Genomic DNA, 23,045 nt, shown 5'->3' with positions numbered 1-23,045 from the left:
GGGACACTGGTCCAAACCAGGATGTTGAGACTGCAAAGGGCTGTGAGCGCCTCCAGCAGTGACTGCTACATGGCCAGTGTTAGCGAGGAGATTGTACAACATCTGCAGTCTAATTGCTCTGCAGTCTAATAAAGTGATGGTGGACTCTAAGTCTGTGCTGGGGGTGTGGGGGGTGGCAGGGTGGTTAAGTTTTGGAGTGCTTGGCAGCTCTTTGGTGCTTCTGTGTTGCTCGCATGGGCAGGCAGGCGGGCTAGGAGTCTGACCGCAATCATATCACTGTGGCTGTGCCTGATCTGTCTTAGTTGTAGAGGCATGGTCAGTTTATACAGGTGTCCCTAAGGCATGGCTACTCCCCTCACTTACCCTGCCCCCCACCTTGATTGCCTGTGCGTAGGATGTAGCAACAGGGCAGCACCTGACAACCCCCCTCCCCGCCCCTCAGCAGCCGCCTCCAAGGCTGGCCAGCACTTACAGCAAGAGAACCTCTCCCCTCAGCAGTCACTTCCAAGGCTGGCCAGAACTTGCCCCCAGACACTCCCCACCCCTCAGCAGTTGCCTGTGGGGTCAGGCATCAGTTTCTCCCCCCCCACCGCCCCGGAGGCCTGTAAACAACGGGCGAGCTGTGGAGAATGCTGCTGCTTACTCAGCTTAGTTCCCCCAAAGTGAAGGCCGCCAAGTGCACATCGCCTGTGTGTTGTGAAACACATCAGCATGCCTTCCCACCAACGTGGACGGACAATACAGTGGGGTTCCAAGAGCCTGGTGGGATGTCCTTTTAAATATATGCTAATGTATTACAATTAGCTCCCTGCCAACCGATGGCAGGTAATGCAGGCCACTGTCGGCAGGCTGAGCAGAAGATCGCGACCTAGCTTCACGCTGTCATGAAGTGGGTCCCGCCATATTTTCCACGCATGCCACCTATCATGCCCGCCAATTGGCTCAGAAAATTCCACCCATTCTTCATAAAATACATTACAGATAGTGTGTCTTAGACCACCTAAAATCGCAAATATTTTTATGAAATCGTTTTGAAGTACTACAATATTTTTGTACTTCGGCACACGTTTTGAAAAACATCTATTAGCCATCTTAAAATTTAAATATAAAGCTATATGAAACCATGCTTTCTCTTTCAGGAACAGAAAATGTTTTAAATGATCTTGCATTCATTCTATTATCTTACCTCCTCCACGCCATGGCCTTCTGTTTCTACAGTAGGGGCCGAATTACTCCGTTCTCTCAGCTTTTTAACAACTCCAAAAAGCTTGAAAACAAAAAATCAGTCTTTTAAGAGTTGAATATAAATGAACAATCGATTTTATCAGTGTTACATTTCATTTCATAAATTTAATAACAATTTTTACTGTTGGTCTATGGATCAATTCCAGAGTGCACCAAAAATTAAAATATTGTTGCAATTCGTTACATCACTCAGAATACACATTTTCATAAATTCTTGTCTTCCAGGTTTCATAAAATTATGCAATCACAGATAAAGAACATTGGTGGTCATATTCAGAGGCCTTTCAGTTACACGGGTCACTTAATTTGGTTAAAAATTAATTGAAATTAGTTTTTCAAAATACCCTTTCAGAATTAAATCTCATCTTTTCATACCAATGTCATGAGTTGGCCAGTGAAATTGGTACATAAAGTGTATTTAGGTGAGGGGGGGCAGATACCAAAATAAGCAGCTGAAGAAAAAAGTACGGTATTAAAGGAAACTTGGGCGTGTATAATTCTTTCTTAGTTTTGGCTCTGCATTGAGAATTTTTGGACTTTTTGAACTAAAGGTGTCTAATGAAAGTAATACATTTTCCTCCTACTTTAGTTAGCACCAAGTGACTCCAGATACAACAAAGCTCCGTGCCTTACAATACGTTTGGCCACTGCTGCAGCAGAAAATCCCAATTGCTATTCTCTTACTTTGATTTATGGTGTGTGTAAAACATTCTAATTTAGTACCAATTTTTACTGTTGGCCCATGCATCAATTCCAGAGTGCACCAAAAATTAAAATATTGTTGCAATTCGTTACATCACTCAGAATACACATTGCATCTTTGTACAAAGTTGACACACCATCAGCAAGCAGCAGTGTGTACGGCACATTTGATAATTACTTTCTGATTAGGTGATGTAAGTAATCAAGATTTTCTCTTCCAATGGGTCAAAAACATTTTTTTTAAAAATGCTATTCCATTTTTATAAATATTGCAGATGCTGGAAATCTGAAATAACAACAGAAAGTGCTGGAAAAAACACAGCAGGTCTGGCAACATCTGTTAATGTTTTTCTTCTTCGGAACTCACATTGGACTCAAAACATTAATTCCATTTCTCTCTCCACAGATGCTGCCAGACCTGCTGAGTTATTCCATTTTTATATGGGACTTGATAAGACTTGGACTAATAGCATAACAAAATAGGGCATCTTTTTCCAAAAGTTTGCAAGACATCTTTGAATACATTAGGTGGGAAACATACTACAATTTGCAGGTGTTTACGTCATTTAATGCACAAGTTCCTTAGTCTATATAACAGCCACAGAAATCACTACTACTGAGGAATTGCAAATTGCCAAAATCAATATAAAGAATCAATTAGAAGTTTTACTATTAATATATTTCTAAACTTTGAACTCTGCCTTACACAAAGAATGGAATTTCATGTTTGCTACAGTGTCCCACTCACCTACCGGAGAACTGGCGGGAGCCCCACATTGCTTCCCTTCGGGAAGCCCATTAGGCACTTCACTGGCCAGACTCAGGCCTTCCCCGGGGTTTAAGAGCATTCATAGCCCTCGGGGTAGAGAATTCTAAAGTTTCACAACCCACTAATCAAAGGTGGTAGAGTTTAGTGCTCAAGGATAGAAATCTTCCCATCAAAAATACCAAGTTTTCCTTTCATTTGTTCTCAGGGTTTGGGAAAAGCTGCATTTATTGCCCAGCCCACAATTACTCTGAGAAGGTGATGGTGAGTTTTCGTGACAGTCCTTGCGCTGATGGTGACCCCATAGCAGTAGCAAGTAGCAACAATGGAGAACTGGCAGTATATGTCCATCTGAATCATGCATAACTAAAAGGGGAAGCTGCAAGTGATGGTTTTTCCTCAAAATTGCTGCTGTAAACAACAAAAGCATCAAGCAATCCAGATAAAGTGTGAAGCAACAGTGCACAGCCAGAACAGATTGAAGTTATTTTTAAGTCTGTTCCAACAATGCACCTTGCCGAGGAGAGTAACATTTTTTTTTCTAATTTCCTCACACCAGCTATCCTGAAACAGTTTATTCTGGGGCCCATCAGACTAGGAACTGGAATGAGATTTTACAAAATCACTTGGTGCCAGACCCTTCCAGCCAGGAAACAGAACAAACTTTCATGCAATTATTCTGCGCTGAATCTGAACTGAATCTAAACACCAAACATGACTGCCCGCTGGTTCATCCACTGGCAGCTTTACTTGAAATACAACTTCATACTTGTCTGATGTTACACCCATATACTGGTGTTATACTCACATAGTATGAAGCCCAAGCAGTGCAAGACTACACCAGCAAACTTTCTCATATTTCTTGGCTTAATGGCATTCCAGTCAGATTTGGACCCATCTCTAACATTACATTGCCAGTTTTGCATTAGTTTGTGCTTGACTAAAGTTTCTTACTGGTGCAGATGAGGTACATAACTACAGTCTATGACTACGTAATACAAGTTGCAATTGAGGGTAGATAATAAATGTTGGCCTTGCCAGCAGCACTATCAATCACAAATGAATGAAAGAAAAAGAAAATACAATTTCACGCACACTCAAAAAGATAGAGACAGAAGCAGAAAGAGAGGTGATTGCATATTAGGAATACGAGTCAATAAGAGTCAATGCTTACTTTTTTTAATTCTGTATTGGAGAGATATTAATGTCTATAATATTATTGGAAATTATTTGGGCTTGTAGTAGGGTCTGTGTGTGTCTGCATGGCTTAATTGGATTAAAGCCAGCTATCTGGCTGCTTTGATATATAGTAGTTTTGAGATGTTAATCAGATAAGCTTAAGTTAAAAGTATTTGCATTTTTAAAATAAACCATTCAAAAGAATGGGTAAAATCTTGCACCTAGATGGGAGACACCAAGTAATGTGTTTATATCACTAATAAAATTGGTGAAATGAAAGGTTTGTTAGGAGAGGTAAAATTAAAAAAGACCTAGTAATAGAGTGGAAAATTTACATTCAAAGGGGAAATTTGGTATAAACAGAAAGGAGTTTGTGTGTATAAGTCAGGGGCACTTAAGCGCTAACCAGCCTGTAAGCCGACAACTGTGTCTGCAAAGGGGCCAAATTGCAAGGAACCGCATTTTGAATTTGTATGGTCAAAGGTGCTTTGCCTAGTGTCTGCTTTAAGTCTATGGGTTATTGCTGCCTTGAAGATTTACCTGGGAGTGGTTAATTTGGGGATTTGTTTAAAAGTTATTATGGTGGTAATTTGTAGGCATGTGTGTGTGTTTAATTTGTTGTTAAACTAATAAATGTTTAGTTTTATATAAAAAACCTCTTGAGGCTTGGTGGTTTTATTCCTGAATTCAGAGCTGTATCTCGAACATACCGATTGAAAATATAGGTTATGACAGTTGTTCAGGTTTCCCTCTGGGATTTAAACAACTCAGCCTTTACCAACTGAGTCATAACAATTCATTCATGGGATGTGATGTAGCTAGCTAGGCCAGCATTTATTGTCCATTCCTAACTGCCATTAAGGTGGAAGTGAGCTGCCTTCTTGAAGTGCTGCAGTCCATATAGTGCAGGTACATCCACAGTGCTGTTCAGGAGGGAGATCCAGGACTTTGAGCCAGTGACAGTGAAGAAACAGCAATATATTTCCATGTCAGGATGGTGAATGGCTTGGAGGGGAATTTCCAAGTGCTGGTGTTCCCATTCATCTGCTGCCCTTGTCCTTCAAGTGGTCGTGAATATGTCTAAGCAGCCTTGGTGAGTTGCCGCATTGCATCTTGTAGATGGTACACACTGCTGCCACTGTGTGTTGGTGGCGGAGGGAATTAATTTTATTTGTGAATGGGGTGCCAATCAAGCGAACTGCCTTGTCCTGGGTGATGTCGAGCTTCTTGAGTGTTGCTGGAGCTTTTCTCATCCAGGTAAGTGGAGAGTTTTCCATCACACACCTGACTTCTGTCTTGCAGATGGTGGATAGGCTTTGGAGAGTTGAGAGGCAAATTTCTCGCCGTAGAATTCCTACTCTCTGGCCTGCTCCTGGAGCCACAGTATTTATTTGGCTTGCCCAGTTCAGTTTCTGGTCAATGACCGGAATCAATGTTGAGAACTTTCAGGGCAACACCCTCCTGACTGTATACCAATGTGCCACCCCGCTGGTCTATTCTGCCAGTGAGACAGGACATATCCAGGGATGGTGTTGGTGGTATCTGGGACATTCTCTGGAAGGTATGATTCTGAGAGTATGACTATGTCAGGCTGTTGCTTGACTAGTCGGTGAGACAGCTCTCCCAATTCTAGAACAAGCCCCCAGTCGACAGGGCTGAGTTTGATGTTGTTGCCTAAGTCGATGCCAAGTGGTCTGTCCAGTGACATTCCTTATAGACCTTTTTACCGTTTAATACAACTGAGTGGCTTGCTAGGCCATTTCAGAGGGCACTTACATTGCTGTGGGTCTGGAGTCACATTTGGCCAGACCGTGGTAAGGTCAGCAGATTTCTTTCTCTTAAGGACATTAGTGAATCAGATAGGTTTTTATGACAATCGACAATGGTTTCATGGTCACCACTAGACTTTTAATTCCAGGTTTTTATTAAATTCAAATTCCACCAACTGGGTGGTGGGTTTGAACCCGGGTCCCCAGAGCATTACCCTGGGTCTCTGGATTACTAGTCCAGTGACAATACCACTGTGTCACTGCCTCCCCCAACCTGACTCCTCCAAGACATATCTACTTCTGTGCAAGTCTGTATTCTAATAACATTGAATAAGATCAACTGCAGAAAATAAATTTAACTGATTAGCACCACTGCTACATACCTTAAGTATCCATTTGATCATGTCTTTATAAACTTCCAAATGGGGAGAATTTTGCAAGGTTTCTAGCATTGCCAAAATACTAGGCGTGTTTTCTGGAGCCTCGCCAGGACCTGTCAAATGGTTCCAATGTAAATTACAATGACAATATGCAAATAACACAAGAATTTGCATAACTTCACCTGATGAAGTACATTTTAATAAAATTATTAAATTATTCTGATAATAAAATTTGCAGATTAATTCTTAGGTGCTGACAAGAAAGAGAGGCCTGTCACTTAAGGCCTCTCTTTCTTGTCAGCACCTAAGAATTAATCTGCAAATTTTATTATCAGAATAATAATCAGAAGCATTCCTCAAATCGAGGCTAGATGAACTCTTTTCTAGCTTTTGCAGATTACAAGTAGCTCATGTTCTTGAAAAGCAATATAAAAATAGAAAAGATCAAGGGGGTGGGGGGGAAAAAAATCAGGACTTCTAAGGTCCCAACTGAAATGGACACTGAGGAGGAAAATATATTCTGATCACAAGTTGGAAAGAATTTAATCCAAGCTTTTCAATTGATAAAGGCAAATCCACAGAAATACCATGTAAAAGCAAATCAGATTATTAATTGAAGATGCTGCAATGTAAAATGAAGCAAAAGAATAACAGTTACATCCAAAGACTGATCAGCTTACAAAAGCAAATACTGATTCAGCAGCCAGATTGAACAAGAAACTGTATTCATTTTCAAAAGCAAGAAGTGGAGAGATGAGAATCTGGGGTAGGAAGAGAAAAAATCTTGAACGACAGCTCAAAGCAAATGAATGACACCTGTCTCATTTCTGCATTTCTTTATTTACCAATCTACAGAATTTTTGACAAAACTAATACATACGTGAAATTTTTGATGTGAAGTTAAAAGTAAAATCACTGTCTGCACTTGCACTTTCTATTTGCTGTTTCTCTTCTTGTAAAGCCATTCCGATCAAGTGCAAAACCTAGATGAACAGGATGATGATATAATGAAAACCCATCTTTACACAGGTCTATATAAACTAAAATAATCAAACTTGAACATTTATGAAGGAAACAGTATTCACTGCCAAGACGTAAAGGATCAATATGCCAAATTGGTAACAAAAACAAAAAATGTTGAAAAACTCAGCAGGTCTGACAGCATCTGCGGACAGAAAGACAGAGTTAACATCTTGAGTCTGTTTGACTCTTCTTCAGGGATAAGGGGAAGTAGAAATGCAGTGAAATATATGCTGTTAAGCTGGATAGAAGGCCAGCGATAGGTGGAGGCAAAGGAGAGATTGTGAAAGGTGTCATAAACAAAAGGTCAAAGGGTTGTCAATAGTGGTGATACTGGCTAAAGTGGGTGCTAATGGTGACAAAGAGTGGGAAGCAGAATGTGATAATGGCAGAACCAGTTAAGCACAGTGGAAAGTGACAGATGGCCATAGTGGGAGTGGGGTGGGGGGAGGGGACGGTGGTAGGAAAAAATATTGACGAGGCTAGTTTCCAGCATCCACAGTATTTTGCCTTTATCTTAGCAACAACCCTTTGACCTTTGGTTTATGACATCTTTCGCAATCTCTCCTTTGCCTCCACCTATCGCCGGCTTTCTATCCAGCTTAACAGTATACACTTCACCACATTTCTACTTCCCTTTAGCTCTGAAGAGTCATACTGACTCGAAATGTTAACTGTATCTTTCTCTCCACAGATGCTGTCAGACGTGCTGTGTTTTTCAGCATTTTTTGCTTTTGTTTCAGATTTCCGCAGTATTTTGCCTTTGTCAAATTGGTAAGATTGGTCCCATGCACATGACTCTCCCAGGTTTCTCAATCTCAGTGGTGAATTCATAGAAGGCACCAAGCAAAATCTAACACTTATCTAAAAGGAAAGAAGAAAGCAATGTGCTTCAGGCCACCTCCCAACAGCCTATAGCTGCTGGCATTGATATAATTTCATATGAATGAACTGATCTGTGAATTTATCTAACGGTAAGCAAACAAAGATAAACTTATGAAGCTTTCTTAATGTCATTACATCAAACAATCCTACAGATTATTTTTATACAAACAACTGGTGACTTGACATCGAAGTACATCCCAGAAGCCTATTCCTAACAAAAGATTCACCAGGTACGAAGTGTTATTCTTAAATGGGAATTTTCGTAGCAAATTTATAGTACTATCAGCGGGACACAGAAGTATTAGGAACAGACGCAGGCTAACCAGTCGCTCAAATTTGTTCTATTATGGCTCACTCAACTCCATTTACCTGCCTTTTCTAAGAATCCAAGTCTTAAAAATTTCAATAACTCACCATCCACAGCTTTTTTTTTTGAGACAGCACTGCAGATTTCCATTACTTTGTGCAAAATATTTCTTCACTCTCATTCACAAAATATAACTTGACTCTCGGCTGGCCTAGTTCGAATTGTAAGATTATGTCCCCAATCCAATTCGGCTGGTTCTTTTCTGTGAAATCAACCATGTCACCTGACTTTGACAGTGTTCTGCAGACGTAGTCCCTCAGAACTCTCACTACATGAACATGCAACAACAGTCCATGTATTAAACAGGCTAACCCCACTTCCAAACACAATTTAAGCCTGTGTGGGTGAAATGGGACACACTCCAAACATCTTCACCAAAAACTGGGACTCCATTAAATAGGTTTTAGAGGTAACAGGAACACCAAGTACAACTTCTCCAACTAATTTCAGCACAACTTGCTTTGGATTCAAATTGGGCCCTGACTCCACCTTTACAGCCTATTCCTAACAAAAGAATCACCAGCTTACGTATAAAGTGATATTCTTAAACTGGGATTTTCATACTAAATTTAAATTAATATTAGCATGTACATGACACTGAAGTATCAGGAGAAACCCAGGAACAAAAGCAGGCTAATCAGCCCCTCAAACTTGTTTCATTATGGCTCATTCAACTCCATTTACCTGCCTTTTCTATTCATCGAAGTCTGAAAAATTTCAATAATTTTCTGATGGTACAAAGTGAAAATAACTTCGCATCAATGTCAAACTGGCAGGCAACTGCACCCTTGAAAAGTTAAGATGCCAAGAAAAAAAGATGATGCCTATGATCTTATAGTTCTTATATTTAATGACAACGATGCTAAATATCAGGGGCAGCAGGTTAAAAGGGACTTCCAATTTGGATGAGAGGGTAACAAACTCCAACAGATGAGAAGAAAGTGCAAAAGACAAAGTAATTAACATAAAAATCTTTCTAAAGCCAATTTTCTTTATGGTGACTATGTTTTTGGAAAAGTTCCTGACTCTTCCCTCTATTCTGATCACATTGTTCAGCTCTTTTAGCTGTGTAACTGTATCAACTCCAACACTTTACCTGATGTTTTAATGCTGGAAGACTAACCATTTAAGTGGAGAAGTAGAAAACGCAAATGATTTCCCTCCATTTTGTAACCTCAAAACAGAAAGGCCAAACTATCTAAGAGCTTATTTTCAGCTGTGTTAAAGAGATCACAAGATAACTTCTAAACAGTGAACATGTTTGACTGCAGAATGTAAAGAAATTGGCAAAGCTTACCCTTTGTAACATACTCTCAGTCCAAGCATGTCCATTTGGTTCCACAACCCACTGCAACACTGTTCTCAAGATATACACATAAACATCTGACTGAAGGATGTTTACCAGGCTGGCAAACAGTGGGCAAAAATGTGGAAGGACAGGGGGTGGAAGAGCTAAAACAAAGAATAATTTCATGAATATCATCACTACATAATGACTCAAATTTCTACTGTGTTTAACATATAAAAATATTCAAATTCAATTATCCATCGTTGAACATGATTCACAATTTCAGCATCCATATTGACTCGGCTAAATCGGAGGCTATCAGCGGCCAGTGTGTTTCTCAGTTTGAACAGAAGGAACACACCCACTGAATCCTGAACAAAGGATCACAAGGACTTAGAACATAAATAATTCCTCAGCAAACTCTACTTCTTTAATCAAATAGGAATGTGAATGGAGTGTTTTTTTTAACTGTGTCCAGACTTCCAAAGAAACAAAACGACCATCTAACTGAGCCACCACACCTAACACTGCACAAAGCCATGGGAACATCAATGTCTGAAGACACTATTCAGCAAATCTGTGTTGTATTGACTATCCCTGTTCATACAACTGTAGGATAAACAGTTTATTCTCTATCTTTCCTTCTAATTGACAATATCATAGCCAGAAAGCATTTATCAAAATTACTTCACTGTCTTGACTGAAGTGAATAATAATGCTGTGCAAGTAAATGTCTGTACACATTACTGAAGATCGTTATGCCCTGTAAGTTATGCCTGCAACTCAAACTGCAGTTTAGCTGCATAACTTGCAAAATGATAAATTAATCTGAAACAAACTAAATATGCCAATATACATCTCTCTTAATTCTAATCGGATCCATTGCAAAGAATGTGGAATACTCAAGCTGGTAGTGCATCTAATTTGACATCTTAACAATTCTGAATTGTCCAATATAGAAGGTATTGAATTAAAGCAAGGCACAACCAAAGAAAAACAAAAATAAAGGGCTCATGGAGCCAGATTAACCTCTGAGTTGACAATGATATGAGAGGAGACGACCTCTGAATTAGAAATGAAATAAAATAACATTAGCTTCAAAATGAGACAAAAAATGAAGAACCTCTAACATACCGGTGTCTTCTCCATTCTGCTTCCTTAACTTTCTTTGGGCTTCTTCAGCCTGAATAAAATTAAAACACATTAAGATGAAGTGATTTTAAGTTATTACTTTGGTTAGCAAAAAAGAATATAGTTCAAAAAGCTTTTTGAAGCCTCACAAAATACGTCCTGATAACTTAAAAGAAAATTTGAAAACTTGAATAAAAGAAATGCAGTAAATGTAATGCATATGGATTTCAAGAATTTGTTTGATAAGGAATCTCACGAGTAGCTTTGAGGGACAAATTCAGGAATCTTAATCAAACTGTCGTGGCACCACACGTAAGAAGTCAATAAGTTCATTATTCAAGTCACACAGCTTAGAAAGCGATGGGATAACTAGACAGGGTTGGAAGGGCAAGAGTGTAGGAAGCACATCATGATGGGATGGGTAGCAAGGCGCAAGGACATAAAAGGAAAATACATTATTTATGTTAAGCAACTCTTGCCAACTTTTCTTCTGACACTACACATTTTAAAATTTATGCCTATTTCCTCTTGGTCCCCAGAGTTCGCTAGATAAATAGTCAGCAAAAATAACTGACAGGAGATGTCAGCAAACAGTTTCAAAGGGGGCACTGCAGATTTATATCCTTTTACTTCCTGAGATATTTGAGAAGCAGAACTCTGTTTCAGCCGGTGATATCCAAGATCTGAAAAGATGCGTGTTTATAACTGACCAGCTGAATCTTGTCACCGATGATACCCAAAAATGCTGCATTTTCAGAGAAAGAGACATTTGATAAAAAATTAAGTTACAAAGTTAATTAAGTTAATGGCAGAAAATAACGTTCTTCGAGTCTGAGAGGTGCACAGGGTTCATGAGTTAGAAGAAGGGAATATCTTGTGCTGAGAACTAAAGGTTTTGGTGTTTCTTGTATTTTCCCAGCTTCATATTCCTGCTTTGGATTCAACATTTAAGACAATACTTAGCTTACACAACTTAATACCATCAATTAGTGCATAATAGTCAAGTATAGATGCATGCATACTCTATGTCTAAACTTAATTTTTGTTTAACTATAGCTTACCTTCGATTGATCAGCCCTAGAATAATGGTAGAAGAAAACATTAAATTCCTTGATGCATTCAGGTTTTAGTTCATAAAGCCCTCTTCCTGTTAAACCTGGTTTCCTGTGATAGAAAAATAAAGGAATTAACATGCTAGCAGACATGTAAGGTCTATCCAACTAATGCAGTATTTCACATTAAGTTCCATACTTACTTGAAAGAAGCTACAGATTCAATAACCTTTTCCATTCCAGTCTCTTTGTTCTCCTAAGGGGAAAAAGAATCAGCAGGATATGTGCCATTTGTAGATCTGATCACTCCATCAGAGAATAAATAAAAACAAGGGTAATAGGCAAACATGTTTTAAATATTTAATAGCTTAATCTGCAAAGCTTCACTTGGTACCATAAAAATAGGCCAAGTCCATGCCTCAAATTCTGTTACCTTTGGTTATCTACATATTTTGGAAAGATTTCTATGCTAAATGCTATGATTCTATATGCTAAATGGATAGCCTATAGAACAAATGGTGTGGCATGATGGCAAGATAGTGGTAGGATGAAACACCTGGTATCAGTGACTTCAGCATCAGAACAGGGGCAACAGACCTGGGCTCCCATTCCCCAGTGATACACAATGGCCATGCTAAATATGTTTATTTGTGGAATACCAGTTAACAACTGGACGTTGCTGATTTGCTGTTGCCTCTACAGTTGAATATGCAGAATTTTATGCTATAGCGTAAAGGAGGCAAATGGGAAGACTTTGGAAGGAAAATTGGTAGAAAAAAAAATCAAAAGCCTAAGACAAGAGTTGTTTATGAGATGGTGCTTGTGCCATTGTTAAGCAACAAGATAATAGTACTCTTTTTTCACTCTTCTCAATGTTATTCCAAAAAGAAACAAGAATGTTAGATTGCATTAATGCTTAATATTACCTACCACTGTGCTCATTATACTCACATCTTCAGGCAATGCTTTAACCAGCTCACTGTGTGCCATTGGTCTTATACATAGCTGATGAACAATTTCACGTTTGAGTTCATCTTCAGCAGATACATGACCCACTCCAGCAGTATATCTCTCTCCTGAGCCCAAAGGTAAAACAATACAAGTTGAAATGGCCAAAATTGTAATGAGAAACACATATACTTCAATGCTAGGTGTTAAACTAATTTTTTGTCCACCAAAACCCTTTTTAGCTATTTCACATCAGATTCTGTTCCCTAACAAAGTAAACATATAAGCAATCTACTCAACCTCCACAAATCTCATCTAACAGAAGATATGCAGGTGTGGCCTGTGATTATCTTCAGATTATCCCTTCTATCATTAGTGTCAGGCTGATTGAACAGAGTAAGAAGTAATGCCAAATTTGAGAAAAGATTTACAACAGTGATTTAAAAAAGGCTGTGTCTTACCAACGACCATCATGATCAGGTGAAGCATTTCCTCTATTAGAGTATTGTTTTGTTGTAGAACATCCTGGAGATGTAAAGTTTATAGGGAATACAGAACAATTAATAGCCTCATCTATAAACTTCCACTGTTAACATTGCAAATTCCTTAGTCAAACAGTCTTATTCCTACTTTTACATTTTGAACAAATATATAAGACAAAAAGAAATACATTGATGACATAATTCATTTGGAAAACAACTGTTTCCTACTTCACCTTGTTGGTGTGTTCAGAATTAAACCGCTTGCCATAGTCAGGGCTATTAAATATGTGGTACAACTCGAATCGACAAAGCATAATCATGAGAAAATGGTTTGGATCCATCATTGAAGCTCCCGCCTGAAAAATACAAAATGCACCGTAGCATTTTTGATACTTTTATAACATCCCTTCATATTGTTCTCAAACTCCATGTGCAGTGTAAATCAAATGCATTAATATGTAACAGTACCATAGAATAAATAGGAACTAATGTTGCATTCTGACTGCGGTCAACAAATTAGTACAGGAGATGAAAAAGTGACACCGCTGCCCGGGGTTAGGTATATTAGGCACAGAAATGGTTTGGGAAGATGTATCTGGCAGCAGCGCAATAAACAGGGTCTACCTTTGCATTTGAAGTAGAGGCGTGATCAGATTATTTGGCCACCAGTGGTTTAACATTGCTAGTTGGTACAAACCATCCCAGTAATTCAAAAAATTAGTGCCACCAACTACAAAGTCATGAATTACATTTAAAACAAGTACATTCCATTTCAAGCTACAAAGGAAACCTAAATTCTTTCCAAGCAACTATACAAAAATCAAACATTTAATCTCAAAGCATAACTGTTTGAAACTTCAATCCTTCCATCTTTGTGTATATTTTAGCTAGGATGAAGTTTCTTACCTGGAGCATTATTAAGTCTTTATCATACATTTCAACTCTGCATTTCACATTGTGGTAATAATAGATCTGGAGGAGACAGCAAAGAAAAAATAAAACATTTGACGGTTTTCTGGTTTGACGGCTAAGGCAACATTTCCATATCTGCACTAAAATCAAACAGATTTGGGTCTTTATTTAGGAAATACATAATTTCTTTTTCATGTTCATATCTATAAAGTAATCAAAATCTTTCATTGCATTGTAGAAGTCAGTCACCGTTGTCATATTCAGTGTTGATTGTTTGTTGCATATATTAATGATTTAGACTTAAATGTGGGCAGCATGATTGGGAAATTTGCAGAAGACACAAAAGTTGGCTGTGTAGAAGATAGTGAAGAGGATAGCTGTCAACTCTAGAAAGAGGTCAATGTTTTGCTTGAGTGGGTAGAGAAGTGGCAAATGGAATTCAATCTGGAAAAATGTGAGGTAATGCATTTGGGGAGGGCAAACAAAGCAAGGGAATGCTCAATAAACGGGAAGCTAAGAGGGGCTGAGGAAGTGAGAGAGCTTGGAGTGCATGTCCACAAGTCCTTGAAGGTGGCTGGACAGGTGGACAAGGTGGTCAAGAAAGCATATGGAATTCTTTCCTTTATTGGGTGAGGTATTCAATACAAAAGCAGGGGTGTAATGATGGAACTGTATAAAACGCTGGTTAGGCCACAGCTGGAATTTTGTGTACAGTTCTGGTCGCCACATTACAGGAAGGAAATAAATGCTCTGAAGAGTGCAGAGGAGATTTACAAGAATGTTGCCAGGGCTTGAAAGATTGAGGAAAGATTGGATAGGCTAGGGCTTTTTCCTTAGAACAGGGGAGGTTAAGGGGTGACCTAATTGAAGTATACAAAGTTATGAGGAGCCTAGATAGGCTAGACAGGAAAGGCTTGTTTCCCCTGCCTGAGGGGGCAATTACCAGGGGGCATAGATTTAAGATGATTTGTAGAAGGATTAGAGGGGACATGAAGAAAACCTTTTTCACCCAGAGGGTGGTAGGTATCTGGAATTCACTGCCTAAGTTAGTGGTTGAGGCTGAAACGCTCAACTCATTTCTGCATCTGAAGTGCTGTAATCTGCAAGGCTATGCACCAGGTGCTGGAAAGTGAGATTAAAATGAGCAGCTAGTTTCTTTATTCTCTTTTTGGCCAGCACAGACATGATGGGCTGAATGGCCTCTTTCTGCACCATAACAGTTCTATGGTTCTATTTCAAGGACAATTATTGTTTCTATGCCACAGGAGAAAGGTTACCGTAAGAATCGCATCTCATTTCATAATTTGGTACCTTACTACTTATTTCTTGAAAGGGACATTCAAAAATAATGAGGTTTCCAAGAAGCTCTCGTGCTGATAATCTTCTCTTATCTGAACCAAATTTTGCAATGAATTGAAGTGAATAAATTAGTGATGCCAAAAATGTGAATTTACAACACGCAAAGAAACTGATCAGCCCTCATCTGTCCAGTAAGTCATGGTTGCACACAAAATTACATCACCAGCTGGAAAACTTAGCCTCTTAGAAATAAAGTATTTGTATGCTCAGTGATAAAAAACATTATTGCCATCCTCTTAGGGGCCATTAATGTTTCAAGGAAAAATCAGAATACCCAGCAATTAACTGATAAAACAGCACAAGATTTCACGTTTTTTAACAAAATGAAATGTTACTGCATATCATAAAGAATTAAACAAATTAAGCACCATTAACTTAATAACATAGCTTATAAAGACTTATGAGCTCAGTTCTACTTTTTAATTCCTCCCAAGAGTTTCCCTATCTTAAAAAATCTTCTGGGTTCATTCAGTTTTCCTGAAAAGCTCCCAAGAATTCACTCTGATTTCTCTTCAGTGTTCTAGCTATTTGCCAAAGTACAAGATTTCATGAAGGTCTTTCAATTAGCTTTTGGCTAAGCGACCCTCAAACTTCTTTCCCAACCTCACACCCTTGGATTCCACAGCTCAAGCATGGGCCTCCCTGCGACGCCCACACAGTGGGTGAAAACATCAGAAAACATCCTTGGTTTCCAATAGCCCGTCGCAATGGTTTCTAACTGCAACCAAGCTGATTACTTAAGAGAAATCAAACTGCAACAAGGTTAACTGTCTTTTACTGAGGATTACAGTAGATTTCTTCCTTTAACGTCCAGCCAAACAAATCTTGCCATTGTTTTTCCCATTTTCAATTTGGTCTTATGCTGAATACCAGCTCCCAAGTGTTACAGACATTAGACCCAGCATTTACTCTGCTTCAGGTGTAGGTCAGGCTTTATTTCTCGACTTCCAAGGAGTTACGAGCTTTCCTTAATTCTGGGAAACCATAAAACTTTCCCTTTACTAGGATAACTGCAAACATGATGTCTCAAGTTCTTCTTCTAAACAAGTCCATCTGCTGTGTATGGACTCACCTTTCTAGCTGTTAACCTCTTAAGTCAACATGACCCCAACCTTTTAAATGTAATAAACTCCAAGCTTGTTTGAATTGCACTGACTTCAGGGTTGCTTTTACCAGTTTCTCAATCAGCTAGCCCCATTTTCTACTGTTAAAACTTTAATTTCTAAAACTAAAAATTATATTCTCATATGATCCAGATATTCGCATAAAAGATTCTTCAGGAGCTTGACAGGGTAGATGCTGAGAGGTTGTTTCCCCCTTGTGGGACAGTCTAGGACCAGAGGGCATAATCTCAGAGTAAGGGGGCGCCCATTTAAAACAGAGATGAGGAGGAATTTCTTCCTTCAGAGGGCAGTCAATGTGTGGAATTCTTTATCGCAGAGGCTGGGTCATTAAATATATTCAAGGCTGAGTTAGACAGATTTTTAATCAGTAATGGAATCAAGGGTTATGGGGGAAAGGCAGGAAAGCAGGGTTGAGGATTATTAGATCAGCCATGATCTCATTAAATGATGGAGCAGACGCGATGGGCCGAATGGCCTACTTCTGCTCCTACGTCTTATAGGAATGGGCAATAAAATGCCAGCATTTCCAGCAACTTCCGTGTTCCGGGATCAAAAACTTTCAGCTGATTATTATTCAATGCTCAGGGAAGGATTATTAATTAATCTGTAATAATGCTGAGCCAGCTTTGCGGTCTCACCCATATCAAAGTAACTTCCAAAGTAATATTTCATAATGGATATTTTATTTCTGCAACAGAAACAAATTTATGTGCAGTAGTGTTATACCTCATAAGTTTGTGGCAATAATGCATCAATATAGGCTACTGAGGTGCTTTTAGTTCCAAAATTTGCAGGGAGAATAAGTTTAGGATTGAAAACAATCAAGTACAACTATGATGCAGCATATTTGCCAATCTTGAAGTGTTAAAAAAGATTATGCAACATTTAAACATGAATAGATTTTGTAACAAGTCTTATTTCTCAAGTAAAAACATTTCTTTGTTCAGAGATCCAAGGAAAGTTTGTTGGTGTAACTATCCTAGAACGCAACAGAAATATAAGCAGAAGACCATACAGCCCATGAAGCCTGCTCCGTCATTCAATATGATCATGGCTGATCTTGAGCTTCAACTCCACTTTCCCACCTGCTCCCCAAACCCTCTGATTCTCTGAAAGACCAAAAATTTGTCGACCTCAGCCTCAAAACTATTCAATGATGGAGCACCAAGAACCCTCTGGAATGGAGAATTACAAAGATTCACAACTCTTTGGGCGAAGAAATTTCTCCTCATCTCAGTCCTAAATGATCGGCCCGTTATCCTTAAATTGTGCCCCCTTGTTCTAGATTAACCAGCAGGGGAAACAACATCTATCTACCCTGTCAAGCCCCTTCATAATTCAAAATATTTCAATGAGATCATCTGTCATTCTTCTAAACTCCTGAGGGTAATAGACCCAATTTACTCAGTCTTGCATCACCGGACAACCCTCTTATCCCAGGGGTCAATCCAGTGAACCTTCACTATACTGCCTCCAATGCAAGTCTATCCTTCATAAATTTGGAGACCAAAATTGCAGTGTTCCAGGTGTGGTCTCACTAAATCTCTGTACAAATGGAGCAAGACTTGCTTATTTGTGAACTCCAACCGCTTTGCAATAAAGGCCAACATGCCATTTGCTTTCCTAATTGCTTGCTCTACCTGCATGCTAACTTTTTATGTTCCTTGTGTGGGGTACATCCAAGTCTTGCTGACATTCAACATTACAAGTTTCATGACTTTTAAAAAATATTCTGCTTCTCTATTCTTGGAAAGCAGCCAAGGCACTTTTTAAAAAATTGTAGCTATTATGCGATAAAGGCTGATATGGCAAGTGCATTTGCCTTAGCACAACTATATTTATATCAGCTAAGTTTAAAAGTTGAAACATGCCAAATACTGTGCAATTAAAATGTAAGTAGTCATTGCATGGTCTAATTGTGTTTGGTAGTTTCATATATAGAATATTTTACAATCTAAATCATGGTATCATCGACACTTACCTGATTAACTAAGGAAAATCCATTTCTCCTCCACATTCCAGCATGGACTTGGGCACACAGCACCATGCAGTGAAGAGGATGCTCTATTAACAATGGTGGGCTCAATTCACTCTGTAGACAATTGGTTAAAAAAGGTCAGTGACTGAAGCAGAAATAAATGATCAAGTACTAAATGACATCTGAAGGATAAGCCTTTACACATTTCTGCTGATTAGAGTAAAACAAATGCATTACAATAGGCATTAGCAGAAAAAAGAGAATCCAACTTCATTACTTTTTATTTCGTCTATACAGGAAAATCAGCTTTGGTGTTGAACTTGTCCGAGGGAACTGCGCTAAACTTACATCAAAAAACTAAATTTTGTGTGTCATTCACATCCCTTTATAGCCTCAAGTAAGTGTGTAATTATTTGTACATGTAATTACATGTACTGAGACCTGTAACATTAGTCATGTTTTCAGAGACAATTAGTGCAGAAAATCCAAGGATATTTTTAAGAACTGTGGGTAAATATTTTCTACATTTTAGTACTAAGTCTCATTACAAGACAAAACAAAAAGACAATATTCCTTCATACGTTCATGTAGGCGTGCATTATGTTTGTTGAGGCTCTAAATAGTCATTACACTCATGGCATCTTCTGGGAAAGTGGGAGAATTTGAGCGGAGAACTTACCCCTCACCAGCTTCCATTGTTTTGCTAAACTGGTTAATTGGACAAGATATCTGCAGGACAGTACAATTCCCAGTCTTTTTTTCCCATCTCCATTGAGGTGGAATACATTTTACAACTTTGTGCCAAGCAGTTCATAGCCAATTATGGACAGCGAAGCTCAAATATTAACTGGAGTCCCACACATATTGCAATAGCTGTCATACGGTTTTATGCTTAACCACTAGCAGCCTAAAATTAGTAGAGGGCTTTTGGATTCTCTTTTATATTAACCTCCAGTTTCTTCTCATACTCTACCTTTGTTTCTCTTACTTGATTTTGAATTCCCTTATGTATGCATAATTTCAGATCTGTTGGACATACTGTCTGTTTCCAGCATTTGCAACTTGATCTTTTTAATCCTTTTAAACTGATTGCTTCCCACTCTTGTTTAAACTTTTCCCTGGGTTAAACTAACATAAATAATATTCTTTGACTTTCAAATAAGTTTGTGCATTTGCATTAATTTAGATTTTAATCTAAATTGAGTGTATCTCATACAAGGAACATAAAAAGTTATCATGCATGTAGAGCAAGCAATTAGGAAAGCAAATGGCATGTTGGCCTTTATTGCAAGGGGATTGGAGTTCACGAATAAGCAAGTCTTACTCCATTTGTACGGAGATTTGATGAGACCACACCTGGAACACTCTGCCAAGTTGCCAAATAGCCAGAATGCATTTCAAAACTGTGTTAAATTAATTTCAAACTAGAATTACAACCCTGAGAGTTTGCATTGCCATTTTTGTGTAGCTGATTCAGAGACAAAATTCTGTCATGTATATATGAAAATAAGAACTAAAAGAATCATGACAACTCCCTAAGACCCTGGGTGGTTGCCTCTGAGTAGTTAATGCATACCCGCTGAGAAGATTCACAATGTGAAACTCAGTTTGTACCAAAATAATTAAACTCAGCAGCAGCAAGACATTATAATTGGTATTCATATCCTTGTATTTGAGATGGAAGGAAGGGGAAAAGGAAAAGATCTTTTGGCAAGGGTTTCTGCTCCTCTTTGCTAGCCAGCAATTTTCTCAGTGAGTTTTATACAGTGAACACTTGGTGCACTGCTCATCAGAAAAGCATAGATTGAACATTCATCATGAATTAATTTTTTTAAAAATCACTCAAAAAAAACTTAAATAACATATCAGAAGATCCAGATAGGCAGCGTTGCATGAATTAAAATTTAAGTTATTGCAAATGCACAAACTTATTTGTAAAGTCAAAGATTATTACTTATTTTAGTTTAACCCAGGGAAAAAGTTTAAAGTTTGGGGAAGCTTCTAAAAACAACAATTCAGGATGAAATTCGTAGGTAAGATGGACAAATGAGAGTCAATTAAGGAAAGCACGGATTTGTTCAAGGGCAAATCGTGTCTAACTAACTTAGTTGAGCTTTTGATGAGGTAAGAGGATTAATGAGGTGAAAGCTGTTGATGTGTTGTACATGGATTTCCAAAAGGCAACTGATAAAGTGCCACACAACAGACTTGTGAGCAAAGTTATAGCTCATGGAATAAAAGGCACATTAGGAACATGGATATGAAATTTGCTGAGTGACAGGGAACAGAGTAGTGGTCAATGGATGATTATCAGGCTGGACGAAAGTTTGTAGCGGAGTTCCGCAGAGGTTGATGTCGGGAATCCTGCTGCAGACAATACAAAACTTGGAAGTATCATGAACTGTGAGGAGGATAGTGTAGAATTTCAAAATGACATACAGCTTGGCAGAATGACAGACAAGCGGCAGATAAAATTTAATGCTGAGAAGTGTGAAGTGATTCATTTTGGTAGGAACAATGCAGAGAGGCAATATAAAATAAAGGGTAGAATTAGAAAGAACATTTAGGAGCAGAGGAACCTGGGTGTATACGTACATCAATCATCGAAGGTGGCAGGACAGGTTGAGAGTATGGTTAAATAAAGCATACGGCTTGCTGGGCTTAACCAACTGGGGTATAGAGTACAAAAAGGAGGCAGTTTTGTTAAACCTGTATAAAACACTGGTTCTGCCTTAACTGGAGCACTGCATCCAGTTCAGGACACCACATTTTAAGAGGGGTGTGAAAACATTTGAAAGGGTGCAGAAAAGATTGATGAGAATGGCTCAAGGAATGAGGAACTTCAGTAACCGAGATAGATTGGAGAAGTTGGGACTGTCCTCCTTGTAGAAGAGAAGGTTGAAAGGAGACTTGATAGACCTATTCAAAATCATGAGGGGTTTGGACAGAGTAGATAGGCAGAAACTGTTTCTATTGGTGGAAGGAACAGGAAAGAGAGGGCACAGATTTAAACTATTTGACACAAGAAACAATGGCGACACAAGGAAAAACTTCTTCTGTGGTTAGGGTCTGGAATGCACTGCCTAAGGACGTGCTAGAGACAGGTTTAATCGAGGCATTCAAGAGAGCACTGAGTTATTAGCTGAAAAGGAAGAATGTGCAGGACAACCGGGAAAAGGCAGGGGTGTGGCTCGAGGTGAATTACTTCTTCAGAGATACAGCACAGACATGAATGGCCTTCTTCTGTGTTGTAACTCTTAACTATTCTATGATTCTATCATCGATTAATGTTTCAGGTGAAGAATTAGTTTTGATGCGTTATACTTACAGTTTGCTTAAAAATGAAGTTTACTCTAATAAATATCAAAATACGCATCATACTCACCAGGGGCAATAACTCTGGAAACCTGTAAGCCACTTCAGTTTTGCTTAAAAGTACATGTAGACCTGAAATGAATAAGTGAAATAATCCTGGATTACTGTTCTTCAGCCACAGTTATCTCTCTGAATCTTTAGCTTTACTTGAAATGAAACCAAGTGATTCAAAGTTGAACAAGTGCTTTGGAAACACTGTTCCAGTTTTGATTACCAAACTAATTTTGCAATAAAATTTGCTATCACAGGTATCGTAGAACTGTCTCATTATACCAGTGTCACAAATAAATCTCCAATTTGCTACACTAAAGGGTTTGTGTCAGAAATAAATTAAAATATAACAAAATAGAACTCATTTTAGATTGTGTAGACGTGACAAATATCCAATTACAATGAATTTACCAAGTGACTAAACCAGTGAGTGGGAGATACATAAATAACAGTAAATCAGCACTGTCTGTCACCGAAACCCACAGGAAGGAGTCAAGCAAATATTCTGAAGGGGCAGCAAACTCCTGCCATGACAAAGGAAAAGGATAACGATCAACTATGCTGAGGATTTTCCAGTATGGCCTTGGAAGATGAAGAAACTCTGCATGAACAAGTTAGACTTTTTGGAGAGGCTGTGCTAACTTGCTGTACATGATCCATAGGGACCCATGCTTATGAGGTGGAATTTGTATATTAATTTGTTGTGAGTATCTAGTTCATGGTTCGTGTGTTTTAGAATATAGCTTTTTGTTTTAGAGTATAAACTTCAATTCCTAAAACCAAAAGTTAACTGTAAAAAAATGGGATGAATGCAATTAAAGCAGAGTACACTTAAAAGGTTGGGCCATGTTGCCTTAAGGGGTTAACAACTACAAAAGCAAGATCATAAAACAGCAGGTTGGCTTACTTAGCCAAAGAGCTAAAGGCATGATATCTGAAATGCTTGCCAAGAAGTGCAGTCCATAGAGATGTTTTTGTTTTGGGAGGTAGAGCTAAATTAGTTTAAAGGCATTCTGTAAACCCTATAAGATGGTAAAAACCTATTTGCTTCATCAGATTAAAAAATAAATTATAAATGAGGGATAAGTAACT

At 38.5% G+C, this 23,045-nt stretch overlaps 1 protein-coding gene across 2 annotated transcripts in view; it reads right to left on the bottom strand.

The window, feature by feature from the left end:
• The window catches only part of ubr2 (ubiquitin protein ligase E3 component n-recognin 2), a 141,609-nt gene that overhangs the window by 37,114 nt on the left and 81,450 nt on the right, over nucleotides 1-23,045 (bottom strand). For both annotated transcript variants that reach the window (XM_041215180.1, XM_041215188.1), the window contains exons 16-28: nucleotides 21,973-22,034; nucleotides 18,591-18,701; nucleotides 14,121-14,186; nucleotides 13,448-13,570; nucleotides 13,194-13,257; nucleotides 12,736-12,860; nucleotides 11,988-12,040; nucleotides 11,794-11,896; nucleotides 10,736-10,784; nucleotides 9,611-9,765; nucleotides 6,922-7,024; nucleotides 6,045-6,154; nucleotides 1,187-1,267 (exon numbers count right to left, since the gene is read on the bottom strand). In XM_041215180.1, the coding sequence (XP_041071114.1) occupies nucleotides 1,187-1,267; nucleotides 6,045-6,154; nucleotides 6,922-7,024; nucleotides 9,611-9,765; nucleotides 10,736-10,784; nucleotides 11,794-11,896; nucleotides 11,988-12,040; nucleotides 12,736-12,860; nucleotides 13,194-13,257; nucleotides 13,448-13,570; nucleotides 14,121-14,186; nucleotides 18,591-18,701; nucleotides 21,973-22,034 (1,205 nt within the window). The remainder of the gene's footprint in view (nucleotides 1-1,186; nucleotides 1,268-6,044; nucleotides 6,155-6,921; nucleotides 7,025-9,610; nucleotides 9,766-10,735; nucleotides 10,785-11,793; nucleotides 11,897-11,987; nucleotides 12,041-12,735; nucleotides 12,861-13,193; nucleotides 13,258-13,447; nucleotides 13,571-14,120; nucleotides 14,187-18,590; nucleotides 18,702-21,972; nucleotides 22,035-23,045) is intronic.

This window comes from Carcharodon carcharias, chromosome 2, assembly GCF_017639515.1.
Source record: "Carcharodon carcharias isolate sCarCar2 chromosome 2, sCarCar2.pri, whole genome shotgun sequence".
NCBI lineage: Eukaryota > Metazoa > Chordata > Chondrichthyes > Lamniformes > Lamnidae > Carcharodon > Carcharodon carcharias.
Note: the sequence above shows the minus strand (reverse complement) of the source record. Positions and strands in the feature narration are given on the sequence as shown.